General features: G+C 40.6%; 1 protein-coding gene across 2 annotated transcripts in view; it reads left to right on the forward strand.

Moving 5' to 3' along the window:
• The window catches only part of FXR1 (FMR1 autosomal homolog 1), a 52,562-nt gene that overhangs the window by 23,277 nt on the left and 14,125 nt on the right, over window positions 1-15,160 (forward strand). For both annotated transcript variants that reach the window (XM_061637393.1, XM_061637394.1), the window contains exons 3-10: window positions 172-265; window positions 6,194-6,265; window positions 7,353-7,501; window positions 8,461-8,554; window positions 9,359-9,475; window positions 9,611-9,781; window positions 11,914-11,992; window positions 13,708-13,817. In XM_061637393.1, the coding sequence (XP_061493377.1) occupies window positions 172-265; window positions 6,194-6,265; window positions 7,353-7,501; window positions 8,461-8,554; window positions 9,359-9,475; window positions 9,611-9,781; window positions 11,914-11,992; window positions 13,708-13,817 (886 nt within the window). The remainder of the gene's footprint in view (window positions 1-171; window positions 266-6,193; window positions 6,266-7,352; window positions 7,502-8,460; window positions 8,555-9,358; window positions 9,476-9,610; window positions 9,782-11,913; window positions 11,993-13,707; window positions 13,818-15,160) is intronic.

Genomic DNA, 15,160 nt, shown 5'->3' on the forward strand with positions numbered 1-15,160 from the left:
GCTGGCTAGTAACTTTTGTAAATAATAAAGTTCTGTGTTTAATATTAGTGTTGTTAGTATTCCATTTGTGTCCAATATTAATATTAAATTGCTTTAAAATCATAACTGTGAAACAGGGTTACCTTTTCTTATTGACAGTGATGTAATTTGAAATACCTGTTCAACTTTCAGTTGGCAACCAGAACGCCAGGTTCCCTTCAATGAAGTAAGATTACCACCACCACCTGATATCAAGAAAGAAATTGGTGAAGGAGATGAAGTGGAGGTGAGTTCATTCAATATTTCTTTCTTTGCTTATGTTGAAGTGTCTGTTCTGGAAAGTTTATGGCAGCATTCAGTGTGATGCTTCTAAGACCTAACGGACAGTGACTTGCCCTTTAGAGGTGCTATTGGCCAAGCTGTTAACATAAAACCAACCACTTTGAAATGAATGAGATTGTCACAGCAGTGTTTGGTCATTTGTGCCATGGATATTATTTTATTTATTTGTTTATTAAATTTATATCCCACCCTTCCTTCCAGTAGGAGCCCAGGGTGGCATCCTATTTATTAATAAGAGACGTCCCTTCATTCCAATAGCTCCACAGCTATTGGAGCCAGTCTGCGTGTTGTGGCTACCAAGTAGATGGTATTCTCCATGAAAGCTATTGATGCCCACCATAACTGTACATAGTGCTGCTCATCAGATAGGTACTGAAATCACATTGGGAGTTACTGCTTCCTTCATTCCCGCTGGAAGGTACTAGTGGAAACTCAACACAAGTGGATATAGCAATTCCTTTATTTTTTATTAATTAAAAAGGCATATTCTTGGCTATGAAAGGATCTATAAGAACTATGATTTTTACAATTTAAGATTTTGAAGTTGAAACTTAAAAAGGATTATCTTCAATAAATTTTATTCAAATTCATATTGGGAACATTCTTGTGCCAACCTGAATTTCAGACACAACACTAACATTTAAATCTGTTATTTTCCGGTTATTTTCTGGGCCCGATTCAAGGTGTTGGTATTAACCTTTAAAACCCTATACGGTTTCGGCCCAGCTTACCTGAAAGAGCGCCTCCACCGCCACCAATTATGCCGCCCAACTAGATCAGCCGCTCAAGGCCTTCTCGCAATCCCGCCAACCAAAACAGCTAGGTTGGTGGGTACTAGGGAGAGAGCCTTTTCTGTGGTGGCCCCCACTCTCTGGAACTCCCTCCCATGTGACCTTCGACATGCTCCTTCCCTAGAGGTATTCCGCAAGGCCCTGAAGACGTGGCTTTTCCAACAGGCCTTTGAGGTCCTTGGGAAGGGTAAATCTTTACGATTTATGATTTTACCATCTATCATATGCTGCTAATATAAGTGCTTTTATATGTATTGATGACTGTCCAGTATTTTTATCTACTGTTATTAATATGACTGCATTTGATATCGTATTTGATATTGTTGTATTGTATTTTATCTCATTTTAATGTACGTCGCCTAGAGTGGCTAATTGCCAGATAGGTGACAAACAAATTAAATCTTATTATTATTATTATTAAATCTTCATTTTCAAAGATCGTATTTGTTGATAGTAAAAAAGCCAAATTACCTGGCTAATTCATTACACACATACTGTTCTTCCTTCCAGAGGTTCAGAGTGGTTTTCGTGGGGCTCCCCTCCAGTCTCTGCTGGAGGCACTGACCAGACCTCTTTAGTTTTAAGGCAATAGAAAATTGTGCTGTCAATAAAGTGAAGTGGGGGAAGAGGAAGATATTCCCTTGTCACTCACATGTGAGGGGTTCAGTAATGGTGAAAGTATTTAGTACTTCAGATTAATACTACTTGAATTATTCTTAACAGAATAAGCTGTGCTTGAGTATTTCTGCCATACCCATAACAACTCTACATTATACCTAATTTATTGGAAAACGTACAGTATGCTTGTCGTTAATGACAAATGCGGATCTCTATTTTCATGCTAATTTGCATTGTTAAATTTCTTAATGCTAGTAATTTAAGGATACAATATTATAGGTATTTATGCGGGACTGAGGGGAGTTAGGAGATGACTGGGCTATGCTGGCATAAGTCCCTCATCGCTGCACAGCCAGAATAAAACTACTGTTTGCATAGGTTCCCTCCCCCCCCATCTCTCTCCCTGGGGGCTAAATGTTGCAAGAAACCTTTTGATGTTAAGAATTCTGAAATGAAGTCAAGGGAGGGGCTAGGATTCTCAGTGACTAACATGCTTCCCTTTCACACTGATTGCCTTGCACATAGGGACCCTGCTGAGATCCTCGTCCCAAAAAATAAGGGGCCTGTGACTCCCGTGATCCTAGATGATTGCACCCTTCGATGTCAGAGCATTCCAGAGAATTGGGCTGATAACACTGAAGACTTGATTTCATGTTGGTGTTAAATGAGCCTTACCAACTTGGGGATGACCAACGCCATTCCTGCAGGTCATCCCAGTGATTGAGCTGGGATATAAGGGTTCAGGCAGTCCCTAAGATAACCTGGACCTAAGTTGTAGAGGGCTTTGTAATTATTACAAGGATCTTGAACCCACCCAGATGTTTTAACAGTGGTGTCGCATGTTTTTGTCCATGTGCTGCCATCAGCAGTCTGGCCACTGTATTTTGCACTAGCTGAAGCATCCAAACCAGGCCCCACATAGAGCACATTGCAATAATCCAGCCTTAGGGTTGCCAATGCATGAACTACATTGGTCAGGCTCTATCTGCCAGGAACAACCATAGCTGACAAACCAGGCAGAGCTGGTAAAAGGCACTCCTAGCCACAGAGGATACTTGGGCCTCTAGTGACAAAGATGAATCCTTAAACTATGGACCTGCTCCTTCAGAGGGAGTGCAACCCCATCCAGAAGAGGTAACTTGCCTATCTCCTGGACATGGGAACCACCTACCCAAAGAGCCTCTGTCTTCCCAGGATTCAAGCACAGTTTATTGGCCCTCATCTAGTCCACTACAGTGTTCAGACCAGATCCAGAGCATTCACAGCCTCTCTTGATTTAGATGTTATGGGGAAATAGAGCTGCGTGTCATCAGCATACTCCAAAACTCCTCATGATTGCTCCCAATAGCACTGGGGAGAGGCTAGTACCCTGCAGAACCCCATTAACACAAGTACCAGGGGACTGAGGAACACTCTCCCAGTGCTCCTCTCTGGATGTGGCGCCGAAAGTAAGAGTGGAACCACTGTAATACAGTGCCTCTGGTAGCCATCCTGCTGAGTTGGTCCATAAGGATTCCATGATCAGTGGTATCAAAGGCTGCTGAGAGATTGTGCAGAAATTATCGGTCACACTCCTCCATCTATCTCATGATAAAAGTAATCCATCAGGGTGACCAAGGCTGGTTCTGTTCCAAAACCAGGTTTAAATCCAGGTTGTAATTGATCTAGGCCAGCGTTTCCCAACTAGTGAGCCACCAGATGTTGTTGGACCACAATTCCCATCTTTCCTGACCATTGGCAATGCTGGCTGAGGCTGATGGGAGTTTTGGTCCAACAACATCTGGTGGCCCACTAGTTGGGAAAGGCTGATCTAGGCAATCAGTCTCATCCAGGAATACCTGCAGTTGCTCTACAACCACATTTGCCAAGAAAGGTGTGTTGATGACTGGTCTATAGTTGTTACACTCCATTGTGTCCAGAGTGGGCTTTTTAAGAAGTGGACACACCACCAACACCTCTTTAAGAGCAGTAGGCATCACGCCATCATGCAAAGATGTGTTTACCAAATCTGTGATCTGTTCAGTCACCCAACTCCGGCTAGCTTTAATAAGGTAGGATGGACAAAGATCTAATGAGCAGGTGGTTGGGCGCATTACTGAAAGCACCCTGTCTGCATAATTGGGCCTCATTAACTGGAATTGATCCCACAACACCAGATTTGATGTCGCATTGGACACATCGGCTAGAACTGCTACAATATTATGATGATGATCATCACCACCATTGTTTGCCCTTCACCCAAAGGTCTCAGGGTGGGTTACAACAATTTTAAAATACAGCATTAAAAACAATTAAAAAGCGTAAAATGACAAAATAGGATGGGTCTTAAAAATGTCTCAGGTGTCAAAGGCCAGGGTAAAGAGGTGCTGTTTGGAAAGGAGTTAGTTCCCTTTTAGACAGCTCTTCTTAGATAGCTACTTCAGGATATTTAGGAGCCAAGTGACTCCATCCTCATAGTGTTTAGCCAGCCAGTTGCAGCTGGACACTGTGTCTTCCAGAGGCCCATCCCCTTGGTCAGGAGTGACCAACCTCCAAACACCACGGATTATGCTAAACGTTGTATCCATCCATCACCATTTTGTGACTGGTTTGGTCCCTGCACTCCCATTTTGTGATTAGTGGGCCTATGTAATTTTCAACCATCTCATTTGGGCCCTAGGAGTAGAAAGCTTGAGAGTCCCTGCTCTCTCTTACACAAAGATACTAAGGTAGACAAGATTATCTTATATAAAGGGAAAGTATATACAGTGCCTTGCAAAGGTAATCAGACCCCTGACAAATGCTCTAATATTACTGAATTACAAATGGTACATATTAATTTTGTTCTGTATGATATTTTATTTTGAAATACTGAAACTTAAGTATTCAACCCCTGTGCTGTGGAAGCTCCCAGTTTACACAGATGAAAGAAATTGTCCTATTGAGGACACAGTTTCCGTTACCTTTGGCCTCCACCTGTGAACTATTAAAGTTGCTGTCGCATTGTCAAGATAAAAACCCACTGTTGAAGGATCATTGATCAGGCTGTGGATCTGAAGGAAAATGAAGACCAAAGAGCATTCTACAGAAGTGAGAGAGAATGTAATACAAATGCATAGATTAGGAAAAGGGTACAAAATAATATCCAAGTGTTTGGCTATCCCAGTGAGCACAGTTGGATCAATAATCAGGAAGTAGAAGCTGCATCACACCACCCAGGCACTGCCAAGAAAAGGCCATCCCTCAAAACTCAGTGCTTGAACAAGGAGACTTGTGAGAGAAGCCACAGAGGCCGACAATCACTTTGAAGCAGCTACAGAGTTCAGTGGCTGGGAGTGGAGTAATGGTGCACCAGTCAACCATATTAAGAGCTCTGCATAACACTGGCCTGTATGGGAGGGTGGCAAGAAAGAAGCCGTTACTCAAAAAGTACCATCTGAAAGCATATCTGGAGTTTGCCAGAAAGCATGAGAGTGCCCCAGCTGCAATGTGGGGAAAAGTTTTGTGGCCAGATGTAACCAAGATAGAACTTTTTGGGCAAAACTCAAAAGCGCTATGTGTGACACAAACCTAATACTGCCCATGCCTCAAGACGCACCATCCCTACAATGAAGTATGGTGGTGTCAGCATCACCCTGTGGGGATGCTGCTCATCAGCAGGGACTGGACATCTTGTTAAAATCAAAGGACTACTGGATGGAGCAACATACAGGGAAATACTACAAGAGAACCTGCTTCAGTCCACTAAAAAACTGAGGCTTGGGAGGAAATTCACTTTTCAGCAGGACAATGATCCCAAGCACAAGGCCAAAGCAACATTGAAGTGGCTCAAGAACAAAAAGGTGAATGTCCTACAGTGGCCCAGTCAAAGTCCTGATCTCAGTCCCGTTGAGAATCTGTAGTGCTCTTTGAAAATTACATTCCACAAGCAACATCCACCCAACTTGAATGACCTGGAGTGAATCTGCTAAGATGAATGGGCCAAAATTCCTCTGACACTGTGTGCAAAGCTGGTACATACCTACCCCAAAAGACTTAAAGCTGTTGTTGCAGCTAAAGGTGGCTCTACCAAATATTAATGTGTGTGGGTTGAATACCCGTGCAAGCAACATGCTTCAGTTTTTTATGTTTCTTACAAACATCTCCCAACATAAAACCAATATCACCTTACAATAATTGATTTTGAGTTCCAGTGTTTCAAAATGAAATACCATACAAAACGAAATTACGATGTACCATTTGCAATTCAGTAATATGAGAATATTGGTCAGGGGTCTGATTACTTTTGCAAGGCACTGTACTTTTGAAATAGTTGATGCCTGTAATTCGGAAGTATGTAGAAAAAAATACAGCTTTCAGTAGACATGATTTTCTAAATATTTCACTAAACCTTATTGAAATGAATGGGGGTTGTGCTAGTTTGGCATAGATTAATGCACGTTCTAATCAAGATGGTTTAAATATGTTGTATGATTTTCTTTCAGGTGTACTCACGAGCAAATGACCAAGAGCCTTGTGGATGGTGGCTAGCAAAAGTTCGAATGATGAAAGGGGAAGTAAGTAGGAGGAAAACTTGAAATTTCAAGCATGCTTCATGAAGAGCCATAACTAAAGAAAATGTTATACATATGTATGGCCTTGTTGTAGAGGAGCAGCACTCCCAAATTAAACTGCACAAGCCTGGTAACCTATTCCCATCCACCTCCAAAAGATGGGACTGGGGACTCTAGGGTTAAAATTGATGAAAGCATTGTTGCTGAAGGATGAGGGAGTTAAAAATGAAAAGAGGATGATTCAAATCTTAATCGTTCCTCAAATTTACATTATTTTGCAGGTTTTGGGTTGTATCTGACTAATGGTGCAATCCAACACATGTCTGCTCAGAAGTGAGCTCTATTGGGTTCAATGGGACTTACTTCCAGGTCAGTGTGTATTGGATTGCAGCCTTAGTCATACTTGGAATAGACATAGAGAAATCAGTGGATTTGTTACTTTTAAGTCTGTTGATATCAGTGAGCCTACTGTGAGTATGCTTTACTTGGATACATCCCTTCAGTTGTTTGTCGTAATAGTCCATTTCCTAATCTTACACCTTTTTGTCACTATAATGGAGCTTTCATCATCGTGGTGCCTTTGAGATGTTTTGGACTATAGCAGCTGTGCTGGCTGGGGCTCATGGGGATTGTAGTACAAAACATCTGGAGGACACCAGGTTGATGAAGGTGGATAATGTATTTTGTTTCTTTGTATTTAGGGCTTCAAAAACCCCAGTATAAGCATGTTCCTACTTCTCATGTAGCATAAAGGGCGAGTGTCAAGACTAGGCTGGCGAGGCCTAGGTTCAAAACCTCACTCATCCGTAAAGCCCTCTGGTTGACTTTGGGCCAGTTACACTCTTCAGCCCAATTTAATCTAACCAGGGTTGGGGTGGGAGGAATAATGTATGCCACCCTAACCTTCTTGAAAGGAGGATGTGATAAAATGTAATAAACAAGGCTGAAACATGTTTTGAGGGGAATAGATACTTAAGCACTGCTATGATTATTTCAGTGTATTCTTGGATTCGGTAATTTACAAGTCTTTGGGGGAAAATATGCCGCTTAAGAATTCTTTTTTTAAAAAAGGACTCTCAACTCTCCTTAGTTCTATGTCATTGAGTATGCTGCTTGTGATGCCACGTACAATGAAATAGTCACATTTGAACGACTTCGGCCTGTGAATCAAAATAAACCTGTTAACAAGAGCACCTTCTTCAAGTGTGCAGTAGAAGTTCCTGAAGATCTGAGAGAAGCGTGAGTAACTGTTCTAAAATTTCATTATATTGCTACCTTGTATCTAAAAAATTACTTTTAAGTAACCTAATGTTGATCATCTGAAGCGTCTGACAAATGGAAGATTGAAGCTGTAATCCTATACATAATTGCTTGGGAATACGTCCCATTGAACATGATGGGGTTTTCTTCTGAGTAGACACGAATAGGATGACACTGTGAGTCGGTTTTACTGAATCCTTAAGATGGGTGGAAAGGAAGGGTCAGATACACAGTCGGGTTTTCTCAGTAGCAGGAAGAAGTGGATGAGGAATCCAAAAACCACAGATCAGATTTCATTTGTGGTAGACAGGTGACAGACATGTGTCACTGAGAGGCATGCAGAGGAAGAGGTTATGAACCCTCTTCTGGGTTTGAAACCAGAAGTTTCTTTTAGATTAATGGCAAGTAGGCCAGTAGTTCAGTGGGTAAAGGTGGATTACTGGGCTCATGAGCTTCAGCATTCAAGGGAGGTGGGGAAAAAGCACAACTGGAATATTTTTTGTAGTGGCACAAAATCCTGAGGCTAGCTTTGCATATTGGTCTTAAAGAATTAGAATGCAAGACAGTTGATGTGATATTTTAACAGTGTAAGGGTAGTGCTATTACTTTGTTTAAATCTGAAGTTACTAAAATAATTTTATTATTTGTGGGTACTTCCATTTACCAATGCCATTAGTTGAGTTGTTTCATAGTATACCTTAAAATACCTTGTTTTCCTCTTTCTTCTTTTTGGAAGATGTCGGTGTAGATTGCAAGTTTGGTGCAGTAAAAGCCATCACCTTCTCTGTGTCCTACACTCACTTGGCCAAACGTCATTCTGGATTTTTTTTCAGGCTTTTGAATGCTTTGCCTTTCATATATTGCAATATTTTCAGTTTTGTACAACAGCATGTCTTTTAATAACACTGTCACTTGAATTTATAAATTTAATTTTCTAGGTGTGCTAATGAAAGTGCCCATAAGGATTTTAAGAAAGCTGTAGGAGCCTGCAGAATTTTTTACCAGGCTGAAACTGCTCAGTTACTAGTACTGGTAAGGTATACTTTCTATTTGGCTCAGTCAGTGTGTGAGTTCTGTTTTACATTTCTGCTAATGTTACGATTGTATATGAGAGATATATAAAATGATGTCCAGCTTTATAATCAGAGTAGACCTATTAAAATCATTTATTGATTTCAGTGAATCTGCTCCGAGTATGACTTAGTTATCTGTTCAGAATATACAACTAAAATACATTGTTACTTGGGTTATCGAGAGAACTTTTCTACTTATGAGTGAGAAACTTGATTTCAAATCTCCAGGATGAAGAGGGGTGGGCAGAACCATTAGGCAGAAGATCTCATGCAAGCTACAGTCTAGGTAGTCCTGTTTTGGCCTTGGTACGTCTTTTGTGCATACTGGAGAGCAAGACACCTGAGTCAGGTACTCAGAAGTGGGGATTTTTGCAAAGGTGCCTTGCAGAGGTTGATGTATAGAGCTCCTATCTACTTTTCATGCCACAGCTGTTTGCATCTGTGTGAGCACGATTTATGCTGATAGTAGGCCAGGCTACTCCAAACAAAGTAATAATAGTCCAACACACTTGTTTGCCCTTCAATAACATAAAACTTGCTATCCCTCTTGCTGTTGAAGCAATATCAATAGCACCATTTTGATGAGAATAAATGTGTGTTGACCATGGAGATTAATTTTTTAAAATTAAATGCAGTAAATATTCCTTAATGTTCTTCTCTGAGTAACAGAAGAAGCTCTAACGTTATAGATACCATTATATAGGTATAAATTGCCCTGTAAAATGAAAGTGCTGCTTGCATCCATATTTCTTTCATTCTGCAGTCTGCCAGCGAAGCAACAGTGAAAAGAGTAACTATACTGAGTGACATGCATTTGCGCAGCATTCGAACCAAGTTAATGCTTATGTCAAGAAATGAAGAAGCCACGAAGCATTTAGAAGTGAGTTGTCCTCATACTTGCTTCTTCCTCCCGGTTTCACTCCCCTGCCCAATTCCAGGTTTGATGTAGCTGTCTGGCTGTTCTCAAGTTTGAAGTCCTGTTGCAGTAAACAGATTATTTTGCCTCCTCTCCTAGTGCACGAAGCAGCTTGCAGCAGCATTTCATGAGGAATTTGTTGTCAGAGAAGATTTAATGGGACTTGCAATAGGAACTCATGGTAGTAACATACAACAAGCCAGGAAGGTTCCAGGAGTTACTGCGATTGAGCTTGAGGAAGATACTGGTACTTTCAGGATCTATGGAGAGGTAAAAGGGAAAAAAGGATTTCTTTTTTTTTGTAGTTGTGTGGTATTCTACTTATTTACTTGGCTAGCAGTCTGAATTTGGCATGAACCTATACCTGTATCGGCCTGCCTGCAGATTGCAGTCTGCGCGGAACCCCTCCTCATGTGTTATAAGCCTAGATCAGTAAGGTTGGTGACCGTGGGGAGAGGCCTTTTGTGTAGTGATCCCAAGGCTTTGGAAGAGTGGATCTGTGGCAGACTGCCAAACTTCAGTTGTTTTGGAAGGCTTTAAAAATGCACCTCTTCCAAATGGGTTATTCTTGAATTGTGTTATTGGCTAGATGGTGGGTTGTTGTTTCTATGGACAAATGTTTTAATTGGTTGGCTGAGGGTGTGTGGTGTTAATTGGTGTGCATGTGTGTGTGCATGCTCATGGAGGAGTAAGTGTTTCATTACTCTGTAATGTGCTTGATGTTTAAGCATCCTAGAACTATTTAAAACAAAATAAATGAAAATTAGATGAATAAAAAATTACAAAAAATCCCAGTAGCCTTTGTAAGGACACCTTGCATTTACTGAAGGGAATGCTGTTACTACCTCTTTATCTGTTTCTCCTTTTACTTGTGTCCTTGCACGGAAGTCTATATGGTGAAACTCATCATTACTGCTTTATTTTCTCTTGCATGGAAGCTTTCATGCAGTATTTTGTGGATGTGCGTACCTGTTTCTGTGCTTAACAGCTGTGCTAGCTGGAGCATATGTTTTTGTTGGGCTAATTGCGACCAGTTGCTAGTAATATAAGTAGCCCATGAAAGTTTTTTGGGAAAGCTGGGATTGTTTTGCTGCCCAGAATAGTATATTAGAACTGTTTTTAATTATTGTGTTTTTTATATTGTGTTTTTATACTGTAAGTCTCCTTGAGACTATTTTGGTAGTAGGCATCTAATACATTGAACAAATACATTATAATAGATGAGGCACATATGCTTCATTTTTAACTTATTTTATCTGTCAGGATCATTCAGACCATGGTATTCCCGATCTCTATGTATGGATGTGAAAATTGGACAGTGAAAAAAGCAGATAAGAGAAAAATCAACTCATTCGAAATGTTGTATTGGAGGAGAGCTCAGTGCATACCATGGACTGCGAAAAAGAAAAATAATTGGGTGTTATAACAAATTAAACCAGAACTGTCACTAGAAGCTAAAATGATGAAACTGAGGTTATCATACCCATAATGAGAAGACATGATTCACTAGAAAAGACAATAATGCTGGGAAAAACAGAAGGGAGTAGAAAAAGAGGAAGGCCAAACAAGAGATGGATTGATTCCATAAAGGAAGCCACAGACCTGAACTTACAAGATCTGAACAGGGTGGTTCATATGCTCTTGGAGATCACTGATTCATAGGGTCACCATAAGTTGTAATCGACTTGAAGGCACATAACAGCAACTATCTCTTTTGTAATCTTATTGTACACAACATAGAAACCAGAGTGTATAAATAATTAAAAATATTTATCTATATATTTATTAGAGGCAGGAATAGATGTATGCTTTAAAAAGGGGGCAAAATAAAAGTGTTTAAAATAAAAATCTTATACAGGCTTTTTCAATTCTCTATTTGTGCACTTTAAAAGGGCACTAAACTCCCATCTCACACTTATCTGAGACCAGTCTCAGATACTTTTTTCACTTATTTGGAACCAGACAGCGACTTCCACTCTTAAGTTTGCTTTGTGAAATTAACGTATTTCAGTATTTAAATCTTTGCTGTACCTGCCTGCTAGAAACTGCTTTAATGTAAATGTCTTTTATCTGCTATTCAAATGGGCTTTTGGTGAGAAACAGCAGCACATAGGAGCAGTAGGCTAGAATGGATGATATAGATGACAGAAAAATATATTTTGTCATGGTGGTGGGTCTGGGACAAGTATTGCAAATAGCTTTCTCTCTTAGTTTATTATTTGGTACTGCCAGTTTTTCTTAAATGTATATATACCTTTTTCATTTTTAAGTTGCAAATGAGATTATATGTACCCATCTCCTATTTCGTATTAAATGTTTGGTGCTTGAAGGAGTTACAACTTTTGGAAGAGGTTTTAATTTTTAATGTGTTGCATTCACAAATGGCTTCCGTTCATTTCCAGAGTGCTGAGGCAGTAAAAAAGGCCAGAAGCTATTTGGAGTTTGTGGAGGACTTCATCCAGGTTCCTAGGAGCCTTGTGGGTATGTAATACTGATACAACTTTTAACACACTTGAATAGCTAGGGGGAAAGAGGTCATTACATATGAAAACACATGTGTCCCCGCCCCCCCGCCCCCAACTATACTTCCTCTGTTTTGGCCGTTGAAGCACTTGGGCATATATAGAGAATTTCATCCAGGCAAGATTCAGTAACGGATTGAGTTTTCTGGATTATGGGCAGAGGAGTATGGGAAGTCTTTTTCTTTGGAACAGAAGGCAGTAAATTGAAGCAGACCTTACTGCAGTAAACTGACTTTGAATAGATTCCCTGCCTCCATTTCATTTCTGTCTAGGCTAGAAAGCAAGAACAGTCAATGTTTTCCTCTCAATTCTCCCTGTTCAACCTACTTTTGCCTTAATTATTTCTTATTTTTCTTAATTTCTACCTTTTCTAGCCAAAGAACTTGAGGTGGAGGAACCTCAAAGTGACTCAGTTGTTTGAGACATAGGCTGAAGGAGGGTCATTACCTCTTTGGAGAGGCCATGCTCTTCTAGTTCTGCTCTACTCCTCTCCCTTGTGAGAGAAACTTAAGCAGAGGATACATATAACTCCACATCATGGTGGCTTCCTGGGTTCATTCATCTGTCTGTCATCCTTTGTGTAGTGGTCATGGTAATGAAGGAGAATATAGTGATTTTCCTCCTTCATGTCTCCTGTGGCCAGATTTTACGCTTTCAGCTGCTGCCAGGCACCCCATTCATTCTTCCTCAGCTCCTCACCACCTGGGGATGCTCATGCTTTCTGACTACCTTGGGTTTCCTGGAGAGGGATTTTTGGAACCCAGTGATGCTCCTCCTGGGCAGACATTCCATCTGGCATTTCTAAGGAAGTTTTATCAGAGATTTCCAAACTGCTTTCCCTTCAGATTCAGCAACTACCCAGTCCTCCATCACTTAAGCAGTGCTCTTTACTAGATCTGCTGGCATTCTACAGCATTTTGTGGTGTCAGTCCACAAGGTCAATGAATCTCAGCCTCAATCTAGGGTACGGCCATTCCTTTGCCAGACATGGGGTCGGCCCTTGTATAGAGTGATATGGGAAGGTAGCATAGCTCCTCTAATAACATATTTCATATGTTGAGAGAGAAGGTTTTGTTTTACATGGTGAAACCTCTTTCTGATTACAAAGAGAGAGAACATTTGGTCTTGCTGTTTCTGATTCCATCTGCCATGGGTTTGGGGGTAGGTTTGCTGTCCTTCATCTTTTTGTCTTCTTCCTGTTAAGAATTCTGTGTTCCAAGTGGTTGCTGTTCCAGATTAGGTGAAGGGAGCCCTCTTCATTGGGTAAGATCAACTTCTTGCCTCGTGGTCCTGAGGAAGTTGATTTCCCTCTTTTGGAATGTCCCTCTGCTCATACCCAGAAAGGAGATACCCCTTGTAAGAAAATCTCCTCTTTTTCTTCCTTATTCCTATATGGTATGTTGTAATTAGTATTCAGCCCTGGAAGTTTGTTGTAACATGTTTATAATAAAGCAGTTTTTTGAAAAGCCCCTTACAAAGAGAAATGTGGAATAACTTCATTGTTAGAAAATGTGTGTTGTGTTTTACAAATTTTTTTGTAAGTTGCTTGTATATTTTGAAATTGTAAGTGGAAATAATTGTTCTTTATCCATTAGCTACTTTTCTTATTGATTGTTTACTTAAGAAATATTCCACAATTATAGTTCAAAGTTTAACCATCTTTATGTATTAAAGGAAAAGTTATTGGCAAAAATGGCAAAGTTATTCAGGAGATTGTGGACAAGTCTGGAGTTGTGCGAGTGAGGATTGAAGGAGACAATGAGAACAAACTGCCCAGAGAAGATGTAAGATTTAATTCTTACTTGAATTTTAACTCCTCTGCGATATACCAGGGTTCTTTGGCAGACATGCAAGGATTCCTGAGTTGATGTGGAATGACAGAAAGATGGGAATCCATTGTATTAGATTATACTCTGTCTAGTGTTTGATGGACATAACACCCACAAATGCTTCTACATTGGGAATGGAAATGTAGAAAGGGGCCTTATACTGAGTCAGACCATTGATCCATCCAACTCAGTATTGTCTATGCCAGTGTTCTTTAACCTTGGGTCCTCAGATCTTGCTGGACTACAACTCTCATCATCCTCAGCTAGTTTAGTCAATGGTCAGGGACGATGGGAGTTGTAATCCAATAACATCTGGTGTCCCAAGAATGAAGAACAATGGTCTATGCTGACAGGCAGTGGCTCTCCAAGATTTCAGGGAGGGGTCTCTCCCAACGCTTTCTAGAGATGTTGGGGATTAAACCTGGGACCTTTTGCATGCAGAGCAGTTTCTCTTCCATTAGCTACAGCTTTTACCCTTACTGATGCCATTTGAAAAGTCAAAATGTTTAGTGGTGCCATTTGTGGGTTCTGCCATAGAATCATAGAATAGTAATTGGAAGAGGCCAACTACTATCTAGCTCATGTTGGCTATTCCAGGCTAAAATAAGATTTGAACTCAGTTGACAATTTAGATTATAATTCTGACTGCTGTTCAGCTGTCTTGTTTCAGTTTTTTGCAATACTAAAAAGTGGGATATTGTGATAATTTGCAGTGCTTAATGAGAACCATTAAAATCACAAACTGATGTAGAAATGTGGAGAACTGAATTTAAGATTGGAGAGAAACCAAAACTAACAGATTTGCCCATCCCTAATGTGTACTTGAGAGCCAGTGTGGCGTAGTGGTTAGAGTGTTGGACTGCGACCTGGGAGACCAGGGTTCGAATCCCCACACAGACATGAAGCTCACTGGGTGACCTTGAGCCAGTCACTGCCTCTCAGTCTCGGAGGAAGGCAATGGTAAACCCCTCTGAATACCGCTTACCATGAAAACCCTATTCATAGGGTCACCATAAGTCGGGATCAACTTGAAGGCAGTCCATTTCCATTTTCAAAGAGGGATGCTCCCCGCATCTATCCCCTTTACCCACCATGATGAAGAGGCATACAGATAGACTGAATTCACAAGAAAGAACTGCACTGGGAAATTGTTTGGAGGATGGTATAAAAGTCCCCATTAAAAATAATAAAAATAGAAGCTGCAGTCCAGCACACTGTTAGATCCCATAAAATGCATAGCTGTACACTGAATTGTAGGCGTGATTTGCTTGTGCCTTGGATTTGTATGCTTCGGTAAT

Source organism: Rhineura floridana, chromosome 7 (assembly GCF_030035675.1).
Source record: "Rhineura floridana isolate rRhiFlo1 chromosome 7, rRhiFlo1.hap2, whole genome shotgun sequence".
NCBI classification, from domain to species: domain Eukaryota; kingdom Metazoa; phylum Chordata; class Lepidosauria; order Squamata; family Rhineuridae; genus Rhineura; species Rhineura floridana.